Source organism: Poecile atricapillus, chromosome 2, assembly GCF_030490865.1.
Source record: "Poecile atricapillus isolate bPoeAtr1 chromosome 2, bPoeAtr1.hap1, whole genome shotgun sequence".
NCBI lineage: Eukaryota > Metazoa > Chordata > Aves > Passeriformes > Paridae > Poecile > Poecile atricapillus.
In genome coordinates this window covers 24,703,438-24,720,349 of record NC_081250.1, presented here as the reverse complement: position 1 = coordinate 24,720,349, position 16,912 = coordinate 24,703,438, and the positions used below count along the sequence as shown (strand labels likewise).

At 43.2% G+C, this 16,912-nt stretch overlaps 2 protein-coding genes across 4 annotated transcripts in view; both read right to left on the bottom strand.

Annotated features, from left to right (window-relative positions):
• Positions 1–14,131, bottom strand: part of DYNC1I1 (dynein cytoplasmic 1 intermediate chain 1) — a 411,944-nt gene extending 397,813 nt beyond the window's left edge. Inside the window, exon 1 of the mRNA XM_058830768.1 lies at positions 14,120–14,131. The gene's annotated coding sequence lies outside the window, so the exon portion shown is untranslated. The remainder of the gene's footprint in view (positions 1–14,119) is intronic.
• PPP1R9A (protein phosphatase 1 regulatory subunit 9A) overlaps positions 1–14,673 on the bottom strand; it is a 133,095-nt gene extending 118,422 nt beyond the window's left edge. For 2 of the 3 annotated variants that reach the window (XM_058830762.1, XM_058830764.1), the window contains exons 1-2: positions 14,102–14,264; positions 11,315–12,992 (exon numbers count right to left, since the gene is read on the bottom strand). In XM_058830762.1, coding sequence (XP_058686745.1) covers positions 11,315–12,772 — 1,458 coding nt within the window. In that variant the 5' untranslated portion in view covers positions 12,773–12,992; positions 14,102–14,264. Of the gene's footprint in view, positions 1–11,314; positions 12,993–14,101; positions 14,265–14,480 lie in introns of those variants that run through there. The other variant, XM_058830763.1, reaches the window with a different exon arrangement.
• Positions 14,674–16,912: the final 2,239 nt, after the last annotated feature.

The window sequence follows — 16,912 nt, the reverse complement described above, 5'->3', positions numbered from 1 at the left end:
GTAATTCTAAGATTTCACTTAAGGTATACAGCCCAGGATGAGATTATTTATCAGTTTAACCACAGCTTTAGAGTATTTGGCCTCAACTGGGCACTCAGATCATATTCCCATTCCAATCAAGGCTTACCCCAGCAGCACCCATCCAGACTTCAGCTACTGCTACATGAGAAATGTTGGTGGGCTTTGCCACTGCTGCAAATGAACACTCCTCCTCAACAGTTTTATTTCTGTATAGGCAGTTTTAAATTTTTCCTCTTCATCATAAATAGTAAAGTCATAATATTTGTTTAAATATTTCCCCAAAATCTTTTGCCTTATTAAATGTTACTTAAAAGGTTAGGTCAATCTGCTTATGTATACAACAAAATATGTCCCAAAAATTCTCGTAAAATCCTTTCTTAGTTGTTTCAATTAGTAGTGCTAGGCCCAGTTTCTCATTAATAAGAAACATTAAAAGTCTAGTATCAAACTTAACTATCTGTAATTACAAAGTAAGAATTCAAGCTTTATGCAATCAACTCTTACTAAAATACTCATATAGATTTAAACAACATTAACTATTACAATCAAACCTACTGGAGCTGCTGCACCACCCTTGGATTTGCAAAACCATGCAGTCTTAAAACCTGATAAATAATACAAGAGATCACTTAGTACATTTTATAAATAATAAAATTAAGAGAATTTATCTTGGATGCAATTTAACTGCTTTCTTTACTGAAGTTCACTATTAGGAAAATATTTTCTCTCTGATCTAAATGAAGGAACAGAATCACATGATGGCTCAAACTGGAAGGGATCTACAAAGGTCATCTGGCCCATCCCCCCCAGCTCAAGCACAGCACTCCTTGCACAGGACCATGTCCAGACAGCTTTTGAGTATCTCCAAAGATGGAGCATCCATAGCCTCTCGTAACCTGTGTCAGCGCTCAGTCACCCTCACAGGGAAAGAGTTTCCTGATGTTCACAGGGAACCTCCTGAGTTGCAGCTGGTGCCCACCCTGTCACTTGGCATAACTGGAAAGAGCCTGGCTCTGGTTTGTTTGCACCTTCCCTTCAAGTATTTATATAAGACCACCATTGAGTCTTCACCTCTCCAGGCTCAGCAGTCACAGTCCTCAGCCTCTCCTCATAGGACAGATGCTCCAGACCTGTAATCAACTTAATGGGCCTTCCCTGGACTTTCTCCAGTCTCCTGGGCTGGGGAGCCTGGAATAGGGCCCAAAGCTTGACATGTGGCCTCGGTGGTATTGAGGAGGGATCACCTCCCTTGACCTGACAGCAGCACTCATCTTAACACAGCCCAAAATACAATCAGCCCTCCTTGTTACACGAGCACATGGTTGATTCACATTTCACTTGATGTTGTCCAGCACCCCAGAGCCTCTTCTGCAAAGCTGAAGAGGACCCACCCTCTGGATGGTCCCCCAGGATATAATGGTGCATGGGACCAGGCACAGGACTCTGCACCTCTCCCTGCTGAACCTCATGAGGTTTGTGGCTTCCCACCTCTCTGTTCAGCCAGTTCCCAATCTACCTCACCGTCTGCTCATCTAGCCCGCATTTAACAAGCTTCTCTATGAATATGTTAAGGTAAAAGCCTTACTGAAGTGAATGTAGACAATAGCCACTGCTCTCCCCTTACCTATTAAAGCCAGTAATTTCTCTGTAGATGGTTATGAGGTTGATTAGGCACAACTTCCCCTTTTTAATGGTCAAGACTTACTGGTAATGACTGCGTCATGCACTTGCAGTAAACCACAATAAGTCTCAGCAGTTATTTTAGATATAGAGCTGTTAAGCTTGGAGAATTTTTCCCTGGCCATACACGAAAAGAGTGAAAAGAAAAAAAAAAAAGAAGAAAAAAAGAGCCCCTCTGTTTAATGGTATTTTCCTCCCCTCAACTTAAGTATTAACATGAAAGAAACATGCAAAACATCAAGGAAGCAACCTACTAAATTAAGAAAGATAAAATTATCTATCTCAGATAAAAAACTATCTCAGAGGAAAATGGCTGGGCAAAAGGGAATAAAGAGCAATGTGGTCTGGTAGTCTCTCCCTATCAAACATCATACTGAAACATTCTCATTCGTGTCAGTGCACTTTGCCACACTGCTAAACCACCAGCTTTTTTCAAGAGTGCTCTAAACCTCTGGATTAATGAGTTCTCTCTGGTTTGCCCTTGCAACACTAACATATTTTGAGTATTCTATTTAAACAGCCTATGCACAATGAAATCTACTGGGCAATCAATCACTCAAGCCAAAACTACTGAGAAAGTATCTTTGTGCTTTTAAGAAGGCAGAGTTAATAGGTATGTCAGATTCTAAGGAATCTGGAATGTGTCAGTACCTAAATATATCACCATCCATCTTAAAGATGACTGCAAGCTTATGAAGATGTAAAGATGATTACAAGCTAGATTAAAAAAAAAAAAATCCTAATGCTTTATCATAAAGGCCATAATCTAGATTAATTAGAGAGGAGTTTGATAGCATGACTTTTAAAAGCCTCTGTAATTTATTGCTTTCAAACAACTAATGTGAAACACAGTGATTTTATCAAATGGAAGTCCCTAGGTCTACAGGCAGCATAGATTGAATCCTGGAAGATATCCTTTCTATGTGAACCTGCATCTTATGCCCTTGAGACTGTTCACTGAATATTAAGGCAGATGGAAACTGCAGAGTGGAACATGAGAAGTTACAGATGTGCATAGACTAAGAAGTGCAGCTTTATGTATAATAGCACAAGGCACATGGGTCTTGGAGATAAATTCTGCATTCACTTCTTCCACTAACTTTATCATATGGAATTATCTGAGTGATCTGATGAGTCTCTTGAATCAACTCTTGTAACTCCAGTAAAATTAGCTTCTCCCAATAGCACACTTTCTGTATAAAAAATGAGACCACAATATTATCCATTGCTTTCTAACATTTAATTACAGACAATGTCTCGTACTCTTTTTAATAGATTATTTGTGGCCTTCAAGTTCAACAGAGCTGAAAGTAATTAATAATATAATATTGATAATTTGTAAATGATCAATATTATCTTATTATAAAAATAAATATTGGTAATTAATAATATATTTATAATTGCAATAATTAAAAAAATTAACAGATACTACTAGACAACACAGTAGTCTATCAGGAGCACAGGAAGAGTACCTGCTATTAAAACTCCCTAATCTTAGTTGGAAAACATTCAATTTTATCTTAAAAGTGAAATGCTGCCCCTTAGCTTTCAGGTATCTTTTCTTTTGAAAGCAGAAAAGCAATAATAGTCCTTTTTAGGACTTGTGCAAGATAAATTTCTTAAGGCCCCTATTTTACGACAGAACTAACCAAGTGAAAGCACATAAGAGCATGAAGTTGCTACAGCTCTTCCTGCAAAACCACTTGCCTTAAGCAGAATCCAACAGATACAGTCCAGATGAAGTCTCCTTGGCAAGTTATAAAATGACACCCATAATTCCCTACTGCTTCCAAAATATTTTGCTTCATGTTATCGAGAATGCCATTTGCCTTCCTCACAGCTGCATCACATCACGGGATGCTGCTGTCATTCTGCAAGAACAAGTCAGAGTGGCTTTCTCCTTTAGCTGTCATCCCCTACAAATGATCACTAGTTTACTGTGAAAGTTCTTAGCTCATAATCCATCCCCACTACTCAAGTCCTCCCAGTCACCCATATTTTACTGCAATCCTATGCAATGATAAGGCTTCCCCACTTTCCGTCAAAAGCAAGTGTCATTAGTGCACTCCAACTTCCTGAGACAGAACTATTGAAATTTTTAACAAGGTCTTTTATCTTATCAAAGGCAGATCCTAATTTAGTCTGGCATATACTACCTCTGATAAATCCATTTACATGTATTCCATTTTCCTCTCTGCCTTTGATTCTTTAAAAACTGTTCTCTATTGCTTTGCTATGGGGGAAAAAAAATTTTATAATTTTCAGGCAGCCAAAACCACCTTTTTTTCTACTTTTGGAAAAACAGCTATTAAATTTGCTCTTCTGCAGTTAAACACCATCTCTGCTTTGATAGTGCTCTTTTAGTTTTGAAATATTTGCTACAAGATTTTCTAAAATGCAGCTCCTTTGACCCAGCCCCATACAAACCTGAGCACTAGGAACCTGTAGGTTTCTTCTTCATTTCACTATATGAATTTCCACAACAAACTGGGGGTGATAACTGACCATAACTTCACACTCACTGCACAACACTCACCCTCCTTCCTTGTTGAATTTTTAATGGATGAATAGCTTTTTGCTACTTGGATTATTTTCCTTTTCAAGGTCAAAATCAGCTTGACTTCTGGCAACTTCTTAGTCACATTTACGACTTTGAACTCTATGACATTCTTAATTTTTTCAACAACCACTTCTGCCACTCCTTCTAAGTTCTTGGCTAACTTATAATGTTCTCTTTGGCTGACTTTTCTTCTGATTAGGTCTGCAATCATTCTGCTTGTGTAGTCTGCTTTTTCTTGGGATGAAAATCCTACGCACTTTTTCTAATTCTGAATCAAAGAGTTCCCTTTGGTCTTTGGTTCAGCTAATTTCAAACCATTTCCCTACAGCTTCTCAGTCTGCATTTTTGAAATTCAAAACCTTTAATTGGAAACCCCTTTCAATCTAAACCACATAAGCCTCTGATGCAATTATTAAATCCAAATTCTGTTTCTACATACAGTCCTTCTAGAATGCCCTCAACACTTATGAAACCCAGTTTTCAGGCAACATTATTTGTTTTTAGTTCAAAAACTATGTGTGTGAACACTGCACCCAGAACTGCTGATCTCTTGAATTAGTAGTGAAATTATGACATATATAAGAGTTAGACTCCACAGCATATTGTAACAGGGAAATAAATTTATTCCATTTATTGTAATCCAATAATTCCATGTATACTTAATACCAGAAAACCCTTTTCCACCTGAAATTGTGTACAAGAGACTCATCAGTGAAGGCATAAAATTCCACAGCAATAATGAGGTATCTTTATTCACCACAGTGACTGAATCAAAATATTGATAATATTATAATAATTCTGAAATGCTTTATCCTTTCACTGTTTGTTATCTGAGTGCATCCAGTCTTTGAATCCTTACTATTTACTTCTCATTCCTTCCTGCTTCTCTGCCCCTCCTCTGTATGGCCCCTTTTTCAGAAACATCCTGATCTTTCTCACAGAATGTTATTACCAACAATCCTTGGCTGGCTCCACAGCTACCCCGGTATTGGTGTTTGAGAATATATACTAGTTCTCTTATCTTCTAGGCTTCTACATGGACACAGGAGCTGAAGTAGTGAACCAAACCCAAGGAAAACAAAACATTCTTTCAGTGATTTTAGCAAGAGCTACGCATCTTTTTTTCATCCGTAATCTTTAATAATTAACCCCGGTCAAAAAGTGGATGAATTTCTCAGATTCTGTAACCATTTCAAATCTAACAGAGTCTCAGGATCTTTCTGGAAATCCTGACTTCCATACTGTCCTTAAATAAACAAGTGTCCTAACATGCACTGTGACTGCTTTCCTTTTAGAATCACAGGATTACTGCAAGTGGAAAATGTGGAGATCATCAAAATCCAACTCTGTATTCATTTAAGTTAAATACACATAAAAATGAGAAGTTTGGACTGTACTGAGCTTGTGCATGGGTAATCTTCTATTATGATTCCTGTGATTCAAAATAGTTCATCAACATTTTAACAACAGGCAAATACAATACTGAGAAATGCATCAGGAAAAGAAATACTTCTTTTTTACACTAAGGCTTGAAAATGTTTTCAGCCTACTTTATTATTATGGTTATTATATAAAGAATAATGATATTTTAAATTAAGTATTTCCAACTTAATTAGTGCCAGATTGTTTCATATTATTTCTCCACATTTACATTCCTGAACACATTTTGCTGGGGCAAGCCCTGGTATCAATATAGGCTGAGGGAATTAAGAGATCAGGAGAAGCCCTGCCCAGAAGGACCTGGGGGTGCTGGTGGGTGAGAGGCTGGACATGACCTGGCCATGGGCACTCCCAGCCCAGAAAGCCAAAGGTGTCCTGGGCTGCACCAAAAGCAGCGTGGGCAGCAGGGCAGGGGAGGGGATTCTGCCCCTCTGCTCTGCTCTGGTGAGAGAGATCCCACCTGGAACACAGCACCCAGCTCTGGGGTGCCCAGCTCAGGAAGGACATGGAGCTGTTGGAGTGAGTCCAGAGGAGGGACACTAAGTGGATTAGAGTGATGAAGCACCTTTCCTAAGAGGAAAGGCAGAGATAATTTGGATTGTTCAGCCTGGAAAAGGGAAAAAGCTTACAAGAAAGATGGAGAGAGACATTTTTCAAGGGCTTGTAGTGACAGAACAAGGGGGAATAGGTTCAAATTGAAATAAGGTAAGTTTAAATTACATATTAGGAAAAGATTCTTTACTGTGAGAGTGGTGAGACACTGAAACACATTGCCCAGAGAAGCTGTGGATACCCCATCCCCGGAAATGTTCAAGGCCAGATCGGATGGAACTGAGCAACCTGGTCTAGTGGAAGGAGTCCCTGCCCATGGCAGAGGGGCTAGAGCTAAATGACCTTTCAGGACCCCTCAGAAATGAGGAATATCTGAAAGAAAGACTCATTCGTTGAAACGATTTTGAGAAAAAGTTTGTAAAAAAATGTAGTTCATAAAAAAAATTCAAAGCAACTGTTAAACACAAATTTCATTTATGTTCTACACTAAACTATAATCACAGCACTTGTAAATTTTCTTCAAAGGCAAGAGAGAGTGTTAGTTCCAATTCCTGAAGACCACTTGAACAAGACATGACCTGGAAAACTGAAGTATTGTGGGGTATAAAATTTAGTCGTGCTGTGCTGCATGACAGAAGAGAGGAAGCACAATAGGAGGCACGGGCACTAGTGATTACATTATCTTCATAAAGAATTAGCTGAAGGATGGAAGAGCCATTTGCTACATACCTTCCTTTCATGTTCCTTACCCTCTCTCCCACCTGCCCCCACAACTCAGGAGAGATCTGCAGGGGTGTCCCTTCACCACTGCACACCTAAGGAAGCTTTAGAGAATGGTAAAAACTGCGGCAGCAGCTTGGGCCAAACCCCCTCGCAGCACCACAAGTCCCCTGCTGTCTGCCATACGGTCTGTCACATAATACCCAACCCCTTGGCTGGTAGGACAGAGGCAGCAGAGCAGAAGGTTGCAAAAGGAGGCTCAGCAGGAGACACAAATTGCTGTTAACAGCTTTAAATGGTTTAACGTGTAGCTGGTGCCAGAAATCAGGCACAAACTGAAGACGCAGCCATCAGGACAACAGAAACTATGGACTTGGAAAGGGAAAAGGTGAACATTACTCTTCATCCTAATTCTGCCTGGAATGGAGGAAGCACAGCTCAAAAAACAACTTATGATTTGGACAATCAACACATTTTCCCTCGCTAGGGTGTAGAAAGCCCCAAGCTAATGAATTCTGCATTGCAGGCAAACCTTGCCCAGTTAGCCCACCGTGTCTGGGAAGCAGTACATAACCCAACCCTCAGAAAACCTTGCAAAACCCAATGGAAGACCAATACATCAATGAGTGCTGGGTTGGCAGAGGGAAGGTTGGGGTGGGGATGTTGTTTTGTTTCTTTGGTAGAAAAGTATCCCTGGAAAAACCAGGGTATGCTTTTCCTTATCCCATTTACTTAACTTTTTCACCTCGTACACTTGCCCTGGAGAGCTTCAGTTCTATCCCTGAGCACAAACACAACACCTCAACACAAGGGCAGGCCAGTGCTGATAAAGGCCTCTGTATCACTGCATAAACAGTCCTATGAACAACTACAGAAATATTCACATCCCTTGTTTAGCAACACACTCCTGTCCACTGCCACTCTAGGGCCCTTCTGTACTCCATTTCATTAACAGCACCAAGCTGATTTAAGCTCCCACAGACACACACAACTGCTCATGTCAGCAATACCACACTCCAAATACCTAGAAACTCTCCAAGCCTGCAGTGGCCTCTGAGCAGTCACCTACTCCTAAAGGGATTTTCAACAGAGATGAAATCAGCAAATATATCCCATAATCCTAGAGCAGAGCAAATGGCCCATGAAGTATGGGATCTGTGATAGCAAAATTACAGACTATAATACTGTAGAATTTCCTGTATGCATTGACTTGCGCCTTCCTCTTGATAGTGAGTTTCTTAATAACTGAGTCTTTTTCCTGCTTGGGAGACAAGCAGAATTCAGCCTTTATCAGTCTGGGAAGATTTTATTTATTTACCCTTATGCCTATACTTCACTGCTTCTCATAGTCCTCGAGCATTTCCCCTAAAGCGACAAAAAATCTCACATGTCTGCCTGAAGAAATCACATAGAAAAACAGTCCAAAGATGTTTACCTAAACCTGTTGAGATCTTCAAGTAACAACTTTATGGCAATAACTACCCACTGACTCCACAATTCACACATTCAAATGCCAACTTTGTTAATTATTTCAGAATTCTCCTGTAGGAGGAGAGTGAAGGTACAATATTGAAATCAACCCTAAATTTCTAGAGTCTGGGTTGGATTTTGCACACCGCTATCTAGCAGAATAGTTAAGTAAAAATTCCATCATTTTCATAAAGACAAATCAGTTTCCAACAGTTCAGAAAATACTCCTATATTGCTTTGTATTTTTCTCTCTTGCAATCACACCAAGCATGAGATGATGTTCAGCTACGTATTAATGAAACCAGTCATGCCCACCAGCACACAAAATTGTGTAGAACAGAAAAATCCTTCAACAGTTGCTGTCTATTCAGTCAGAAGCAAGATCCCCGTGTACCAGATGGGCACAGGGAGTGACTGGGTAAGTTCATCTGCTGGCACTGTGTGAGGGGACAGAACACAAGTCCCCCTGGCCGCCTGCTGCGCTGTGCAGAAATCGCCTGCCAGCCAGCTCCCAGCCTCCTAGAGAGTGCCCCATGGGCAGCGCTGCTGGAGAAGGAGGCCAGGAGCCCAGAGACTCGTGAGCCACAAGGAGCCTCCAGGGGATTCTCCAGCTGCCCTCCTGGTCCCTGCCTGTGGCGGCGTGGCCGGGCAGTGACCTGATGCCCCTGGCAGCCTGCCCTGGCTCACCCAGCTTCTCACTGCCGAGGGAATTACACAGCACTGCAGAGAGAAGGGAGGACAGCTCGAGAGGCAGCTTCTAATTTTCCACAACTTTTGCTGCAGTTCCTCCTGCTAGGGCCAGCCTTCCACATGGTCTCACTTCTGCTTCCCCACATGACTAACAGATTGCATGCACCGGACGCACCCAGGACAAAAAGCAGATCTCCCAAACCTCCCCATCCCTCCTACACTGCTTTCTCCCAGCACAGCTTCTATTCCATTTTCTTCCCATCTACAATAAAGATGATCAAATAATTAAAGCAATTATTCTTTTACTTTGGATAAGCTTAAGAGCACTTTATGCTTAAATGCATGACAAATGTTCTCTTTTAATTATTTACAAAAATTACTTTTAGAGCATTTTCCTGATAGGCTGTTATTATTACTGTACAATACATAAGCCGACATGAACATAGCATAAAAATTTGAAAAGAAAGAATACAAATAACTGAGAAAATACTCTTAGTGTAGTTGGCATGACAGCATGATTCAGACAGGCAACATCAATACACTGAAGTAAAAATGTCACTATTAGCTCTTCCAGAAATAGCAAAAAAAGTCTGACCATCTCAAAGAATAAAATTAGTGGAGTCACCTCCTGGATTCTCATTTGTTGGAACCATCATAAGTAACTGGAAGACCTTTAAGAAGAGAGAACATCATCTTGTCTATAAGTACATCTTGTCTATTTGCTTGAGCAAGAAAGCAGTGGAGGGGACAAGTTCCTTTGTAATCCAAGTTTTCCCCACTACACCTCCCTCCAAGAATTCAAGAGGACCAGCTACTTTAATATGGGAATAATCAAGAGGAAACAAAAATACTCCAATTTTTGGTTCATGATGCAAGCCTGAATAAAACACTAACATGTTAAAATTAAAAGAAAAAACAATTATTTTGTCTTGAGATATTTTCTTTCAGTATAAAAAAAAGCTCTTTTCAAAGTATGAAGAAAGACCGTTCTTTTCCCTCCACCCCATGATAAACAAATATGAAAATCTGGTTGTTTTATTGAGATGAGAAGTTCAAAACACAATATACATCGTACCCCACTTTAAATCACAGGCAATGTAAATCCAGATTTTGTAAATCACATTACTTTGAGTTTACCGCTGGAACTTCTGTTCATTGACTTAGTAATTTTCATTGCTAAAATCACACAATGAAAACAGTCAACTTCAATTACACATTTTTTGTTTTAAAATGTTTACATTTCAAATATGCCATGGCATATTTCTGTTTCAAGAAGGCATTTCTGCAACAATTGCTATGGTTTTGAATTGTCCATTAGAGACATAAGGCATCTCCAGCCAGGGTCAAACCACCACATACATGCACTAAAACCAACTTACTTATATTTAACCCTGACACTAAGCAGTGAAAATCTGGTACAACAAAACATAACAAGCTATTGACCAGTTATTCCTTCTTGAACTGAAAACTACTGGAAACAATATTCTTAGTGGTAATTTCAAGGTACTGAAAAACAAACCTTATCAGCTCTGCAAAAAGCACATCCTTCACTAGGTGTTTTAGTCAACTGACTTCACCCTTCGGTAGCACTAAGACATATTCTCTCTCTATATATATATAAATGCTTTAAAAGTTTTAAATAAGTCACAGTGCTACTAGAAAAGATGATACTAATTGAGATGTGGAGTATTAACAGTCCTCTACTACAGAATCACACTGTACTTCAGGACACAGTCTTTAAACACAGGTACTTTCAGAATACGCTGAGAGCTGAGGAAAAGCCTTTCAATCCAAAGAAGCTGTGATTTCAAAGGAAATGAAACAAGCAGCACAAAGTCACAAAATACCCACACTGACATCTCACAGTATGGTTATAGCCCAGTCACAGAAGTCAAAACATACATGTAAAAATTCTTGAACTTCACAAGTCCAACTGTCATTCTCAAATTCTGCTGGTTTAGTTAGACACCAAGAAATCTAGGAAATGACAGGAGCTCATCAGAGCTCAGATGCCTTACTTCATTTAAAATTATGTTCACTGGCTGACTGAAATAAAAACATGCATCAAAAAATCTTCTGAAATCTTTTTAGAGGTGAGATCAAATGTCAAAATCTCCTTCAAGTAAAGCAACATTTGAAAACAAAGCAAACTGCAAAAAAAAGGAACTTAAGAAACCTTACCTTAATAGGAGCCCGGCTAAACTTTATTTTTCGATTGGCTGGGATTTCATCTTCATCTGGCAATCCATTAATTTCAGAATATTCCATGTCAGGTTCATAACAGTTATTTTCATCACTGTCATCCAGATCATCCTGTTCTGTACCTGTCTCTCCCCAGTCAGAATTATATCTGGATCGTACCCGATAGACATTGTAGTCAGAGTGCATGTACACATGGGAACTCTCAAAATTATTCACATCTTCATGCCCATCTTTTTCACTTGCTTCATCATAATGGGACTCAGTAGCATCTGAAATTGCATCTGTGGCAAAATCACCACCTGAAGCTACATTTTTTGTTAATTCTGCAGCTTCAGGCCGATCAAAGATACCTTCTGTATGTTCTGACCGTTCCTTCTGTTGCACCAAAACTCCTGTCTCTGTTTTTGACTTACTCCTCAGACAGCTGTCCACAGATCTTTCACTGTCAAGCACACCAACCAAATCCTGTTGACCTGCTGCAGAGCTCTCAACAGAATCAGCACTTGCCTCTGTGCTCTTTTTTATTTCTTCAGTTGCTTTTGAACTTGCTGAAGTGCCTGTGGACACTTTCTGCCTCGGTGTTGAAGGCGTGTTAGTCTGCTGAGAGTTCTCAACAGACATCACGCCTGTACTCTGTTTGGCTGGGGGAGACCATGTGCTGGCCTCTTTCAAAGGACTGAAACCCTCAAGGTTTGCAACTGGGGAAGAGATATTTGTGACAGCAGATGAAAGGTTTAGTGGATAGTGACCAGTTACAGAGTACTCTTCGCTGTTTTCTGACTTTTCTGCGATTACATTGTGTGAGTCAGTGTTTTCAAATACTGCGCTGAGCTGACTCACAGTTGGAGAGACAGTCTCTGTCCTTGGGCTAAGACTGTCCAGTGAATCAGTGCTGCCTCTGTGAGACTTCGAGCTGCACCACTCATCCGGGAGTTCATTAGAAATGCTTTTCTCTTTCTTTGGGGAATAGCGATTTGAATGTTCATGAGCATTTCGCTCAAACATCTTCCGAGTTTCAGTGAACTTGGAATAGGAAGGACCATCATGGAGAGTGTCAAATCTACTTATCCTTTCAGAGACGGATGACTCCAACTTTACAATTGAACCATCTGCTTTTTCTACAAACTCTTTGGGCCTAATTCGTCTTTGAGGTGATGGAGGGCCTCCCTTTCCCCTGGTTTTAGGGGCAACTCCAGCACTTTCAGTGGGCTCCATGCCCATCTGCATAAATAAGTTCTTGATCCTATTGACATTTGAGCCATATTTCCTTCCCCTGGTCTGTGAGGCCTCTCCTTCCTCTTTTGCTTTTTGGTCTCCATCTGATTTCGGTTTGTCAAAGGTGCTTTTCAGCGCCTGAAACTCAGTTCTGTAAGCATTTCTGTGAGGAGAGGCACTTCGGAGGGTGGATCTTTCTCCTGAAGACTCTGTTTTCATCATGTTTACTTCAGGAGCGTGAAACCTGCTTGCATAGTTTCTGCGGTACCACTCTCAGTAGTTTGTCACAGCAGAGATTCTGCTTGAGGAGTGTTTTTCCTCAGGGGCCACTGCCCTTCAGCAGGGCCATACTTGACAGATCTGGAGGCAAGTATCTAAAATGCACACGGTCAATTTCGACAAAGCACGACTGAGGACTGTCAAGAACAAGGGCTGATTTAACCTGCAATAGAAAGGAGGGCTTTCTGAAACCATGTCAGGTACTTTAAATCTGTCACAATTTCCATTTACCATTTTCTGACATGTTTACAAAAAAACAGGAAAAAAAGAAATACAAACCAACACTGCACAGACATGTAAAAACTTGCCATTACAGACATTACCAGACAACTTTTTCAAATTGACTGTTGCATAATTTACAATCTATAACATCATAGTGAAAGAACAAATAATCGTATCTTTCCATTCACAAGCATAGTATCATGGCACAAATATGCATGCAAAGGAAAGGCGATGTGACATGAAATATGAGGCACTGCAAGACAATCCTTGCTCTCTCAGTGAAACATAATGGTAGAAATAGTATAGTACGTTTAGAGAGGCAAATTAAACATCAGCTCGAGGATATACAAAAAACTGCACCCAAAGTTAACACCTTCAGCTGACAGGGTAAATGAAGTGAAATCCCGTAAGAGAAAGTTGCCCCTTGTCACGGCCAGCAGTTTTATCGTCTGGAAGATCCTGGAGGTACCACCGAGGAGATGCAGAAACGGAGCCAGGAGCTGGACCGCTCCCACGCCCCGGCCCCAGGGGCTCACCCCCGTCCTCCGCAGCCCGGCGAAAGGGAGCACGGGGGTCTCCCGAGCCACCCTCCTCTCCCTTCCCCTCCGTTCCTGCTCCCCAGCCTTCGCCCTGCCACGCCGTCGCCGCCGAGGCGGGGACGCCTCACTCTGGCCGCTGCACGCCCGGTGCCGGTACCGGGAGGCGAGAGCGGCGCGCCCGGCCCCGCGCACCTCCCGCTCCGCTCCCGCCGATCGCCACGGGAGACTGGAAAGGCCACGCGGCAGAGACCCGCGGCGAGCCGTGCAGCACTCGCAGAAAGCAATAAACTCAACCCGAGAAGGCAGCGCTGGAGCCCCCGCGGCGGCTCCCTCTCGGGCGGCCGTGCCGTGCCGCCCCGGCGGGCTGGAGCCGCGGGGCCGCGGGCGGCAGCACCTTGCGGCGGGGCAGTGCCCGGGCAGGCGCCCGCCGCCCCCGCGGAACAAAAGCCCGGTGCCAGCGCTGCTCCTCGCGGAGCCCGGCGCCTCTGCCGCCGAGCGCGCGCTGCCTTACCCAGCCGACAGCCGCGACGGACTCCCCCGGCCGCCCGACTCAGCGCTGCCCCCGCGCCTCCTCTGCGCAGAGCGGCCGCTGCCGCCGCCCGCCTGACAGGAGGCAGCAGCCGCCGCGTCGCCTCAACGCCATTGCAGGCAGCGGCGGTGGCGGCGGCGGCAGCGGGGGCACGGACACGGCTCCGCGCGCACACCCGCGGCGGCGGCGCGGGGGAGAGTGAGGCGCCGCGGCCGCCGCGGCCGCGCTCCCGCCCGCCGCCCGCCCCTCCGCCGCCGCGCGGCCGCCGCGCTCCCGCCGCGGGACGCGCCCCGAGCCGCCGCCGCCGCCCGCCGCGGGGCCGCCCGCCGCCGCCGCCGCCCGCGGGTGACAGGTGCCTCACCTCCTCGGCGAGCCGCAGTGGTTCGCTCCGCCGGCGGGGCGGGGGAGGCGGCCGGCCCGCTGCAGTCCGGCCCCGGGCGGTGACTACCGAGAGGCGGGGGACGGGCCCGTCCGCGGCCACGCCGCCAGCGCCCAGTCCCGCTGACCGCCCCCGGCCCGGTTTATCCCCTTCTTCCCTCCCCTGGAACGCTCGTTGCCAGCCTGACCCCCGCGGGCCGGGCCCGCCCGTTTCGGTGGAGGCAGCGTGCCCGCCCCCGCGCGGGAGGGGCAGTCCCGGGTCCCGGGAAAGCCCCCGCGCCTTCCCGCTGCAGGGAGGCACCGGGCGCACCGAGAGCTCCCTACACAGCTAGAGCCAGTGTGGTCCTTCCCTCGCTCTTGTGCCCGAGAGAGGAACGTGCTGGTGACAAACCCCGGCAAACCAGCTCCGTGGGCATGGCTTGTTCTGGCAGCTGCTGACAGGGACGGAGGATCACCCTTGGAGCACAACCACAACTACAAAGCCTTTGTTGTTTGTTAGCTGGGCGAGTTCACCACAAAAAATGTTGTGGCTTTATAAAGGCAATAAGAAAACTTAATTGCAGAACATGAAATCTGTAGGTAATTTGTAAAATGGGCAAGCCGGGAATGTAATGACTGTTAATCACATAGCAACTCCTAAGCAAAGTTCGTTAAACTAACTGCACAAATATCCAGAAAATGGCCTGGGGATGTACACTGCAAAGTCTGAAAACTAATTATTATGCATACAAAAGGAAGACAGCGGTGACTGGAAATAAAAAAAATGAGGTACAAAGATCCATAAACTTAATTTATTGCTTCTAATGAGACTAAAGTATGGGTACTATATACCATTATATGGGCTCACAGGTGCCAATCTCTAATTTGTACCAAGGGGATGCAGCACAAAACTGCTTGCCTCAATAAAGTTTAAATAACCAGCACGAATACTGACGGGCAAACAACAAAACTTGTAAGATAGATTGAAAACCAGCATTTTGATAAATATATATGCCAGAGGCCAGGAACAGAAGCGAGGCCGTTTCCGAATTTTCCCAGCTGCTGGCAGCAGCCCTGCACGGCCCCGCTCGGGCTCCTGGAGGCACGGGACGAGCTGGGGGACTCGGGATGCCCTGCAGGCTGCTGAGCAAGGCCGTGCCAAAGCACACCAACACAGCGGGGAGAAAAGGAGATCAGATGGATAAGTAATGAACCAAAATATAGGCAGCCCTTGAGCTTCCAAAGCAGTCACAGAAAGCTCCCCTTCCAAGACCGCGTTCCAAAGGAGAAGAATGAAGGAATTACTTTTTCATAGCTGCTTGCAATAAGGAGTCCTACAGGTGATCCACTGCACAAGGACTGAAAATATTGCAACTAAGCAGGATATCACCTATTAAATTCTAAACATCAGATATTACAACAAAACTGAGGCCCAGCCTCTCTGTCAGAGTTTTTCTACTGGTAGGATTTTGTAGACACGAAGCTGTGGGAACACCTAGAGAGCCATTTGACTTTTGAGGATAAAAGTATATTAACAGAACTTCGGGTGCTATTGAAGAGGAATAGAGACATGAGGCAGAAATTTAAACATTTTATTTCCTTTGTGATTTTTGGCTAAGGATGTGAGGTGGTGGAAGACCTTAGCATGTACCAGATATGTATCATTAGGAGTTTTATAAATCCCCACACACAGCCAAAAAAAGGGACACAAGCAAACCTTAAAAAATCAGTGAAACAATTGAGACAATTTTAAATAGACTAATTCACATCATATTATATAAAGATAATTAGAAAAATATCCACTACCTTATCTGCATAAATGAAGCCACAAATATCTTTAAATTAATTTTCTAACAGAAGTTGTGCAAACAAGATGGTCACTTCTTACTCATAATATACACGTGAAATAATGTACCCAAGAGAACGGTTGTATTATTTCAGGGTAGAATAGTGCAAACTACCTCTATATAATACTTCAGTAGAAAGTAAGGAAATAACTCACTGATGCTGATAGAAGCAATGCACATTAAATCTCAAGTTTTCCACAATGAGAGATAATATATTGCATTGATGTTTTGCTTAAATGTGCTCTAAGTAGACAACATAAATGTTCAGAATCTAATGCCAAATTATTTTAAGTCATGTCATGTTCCTTCAATATCACCTCAGGTTCTTTTCAGCCAAGATGTACAAAAATTACTGGAAATTTTGACTGCTTTATCAGAGACAGTTGGGACCCCATTTAGATGTTCAGCTTTGGCTGCTGATCTAAGTTATTCAAACTTACATTATAATCACTTAGAAAAGTACATCCTTACTTACACAATGTGAAACAATATTATTATTATTGTAATGTCTAGGATAATAAATTGTATTTTATTTCAGGTGTTATGTTGCTCTTTAAGACAATCTCTTAAAATATGAACATGGCCATGC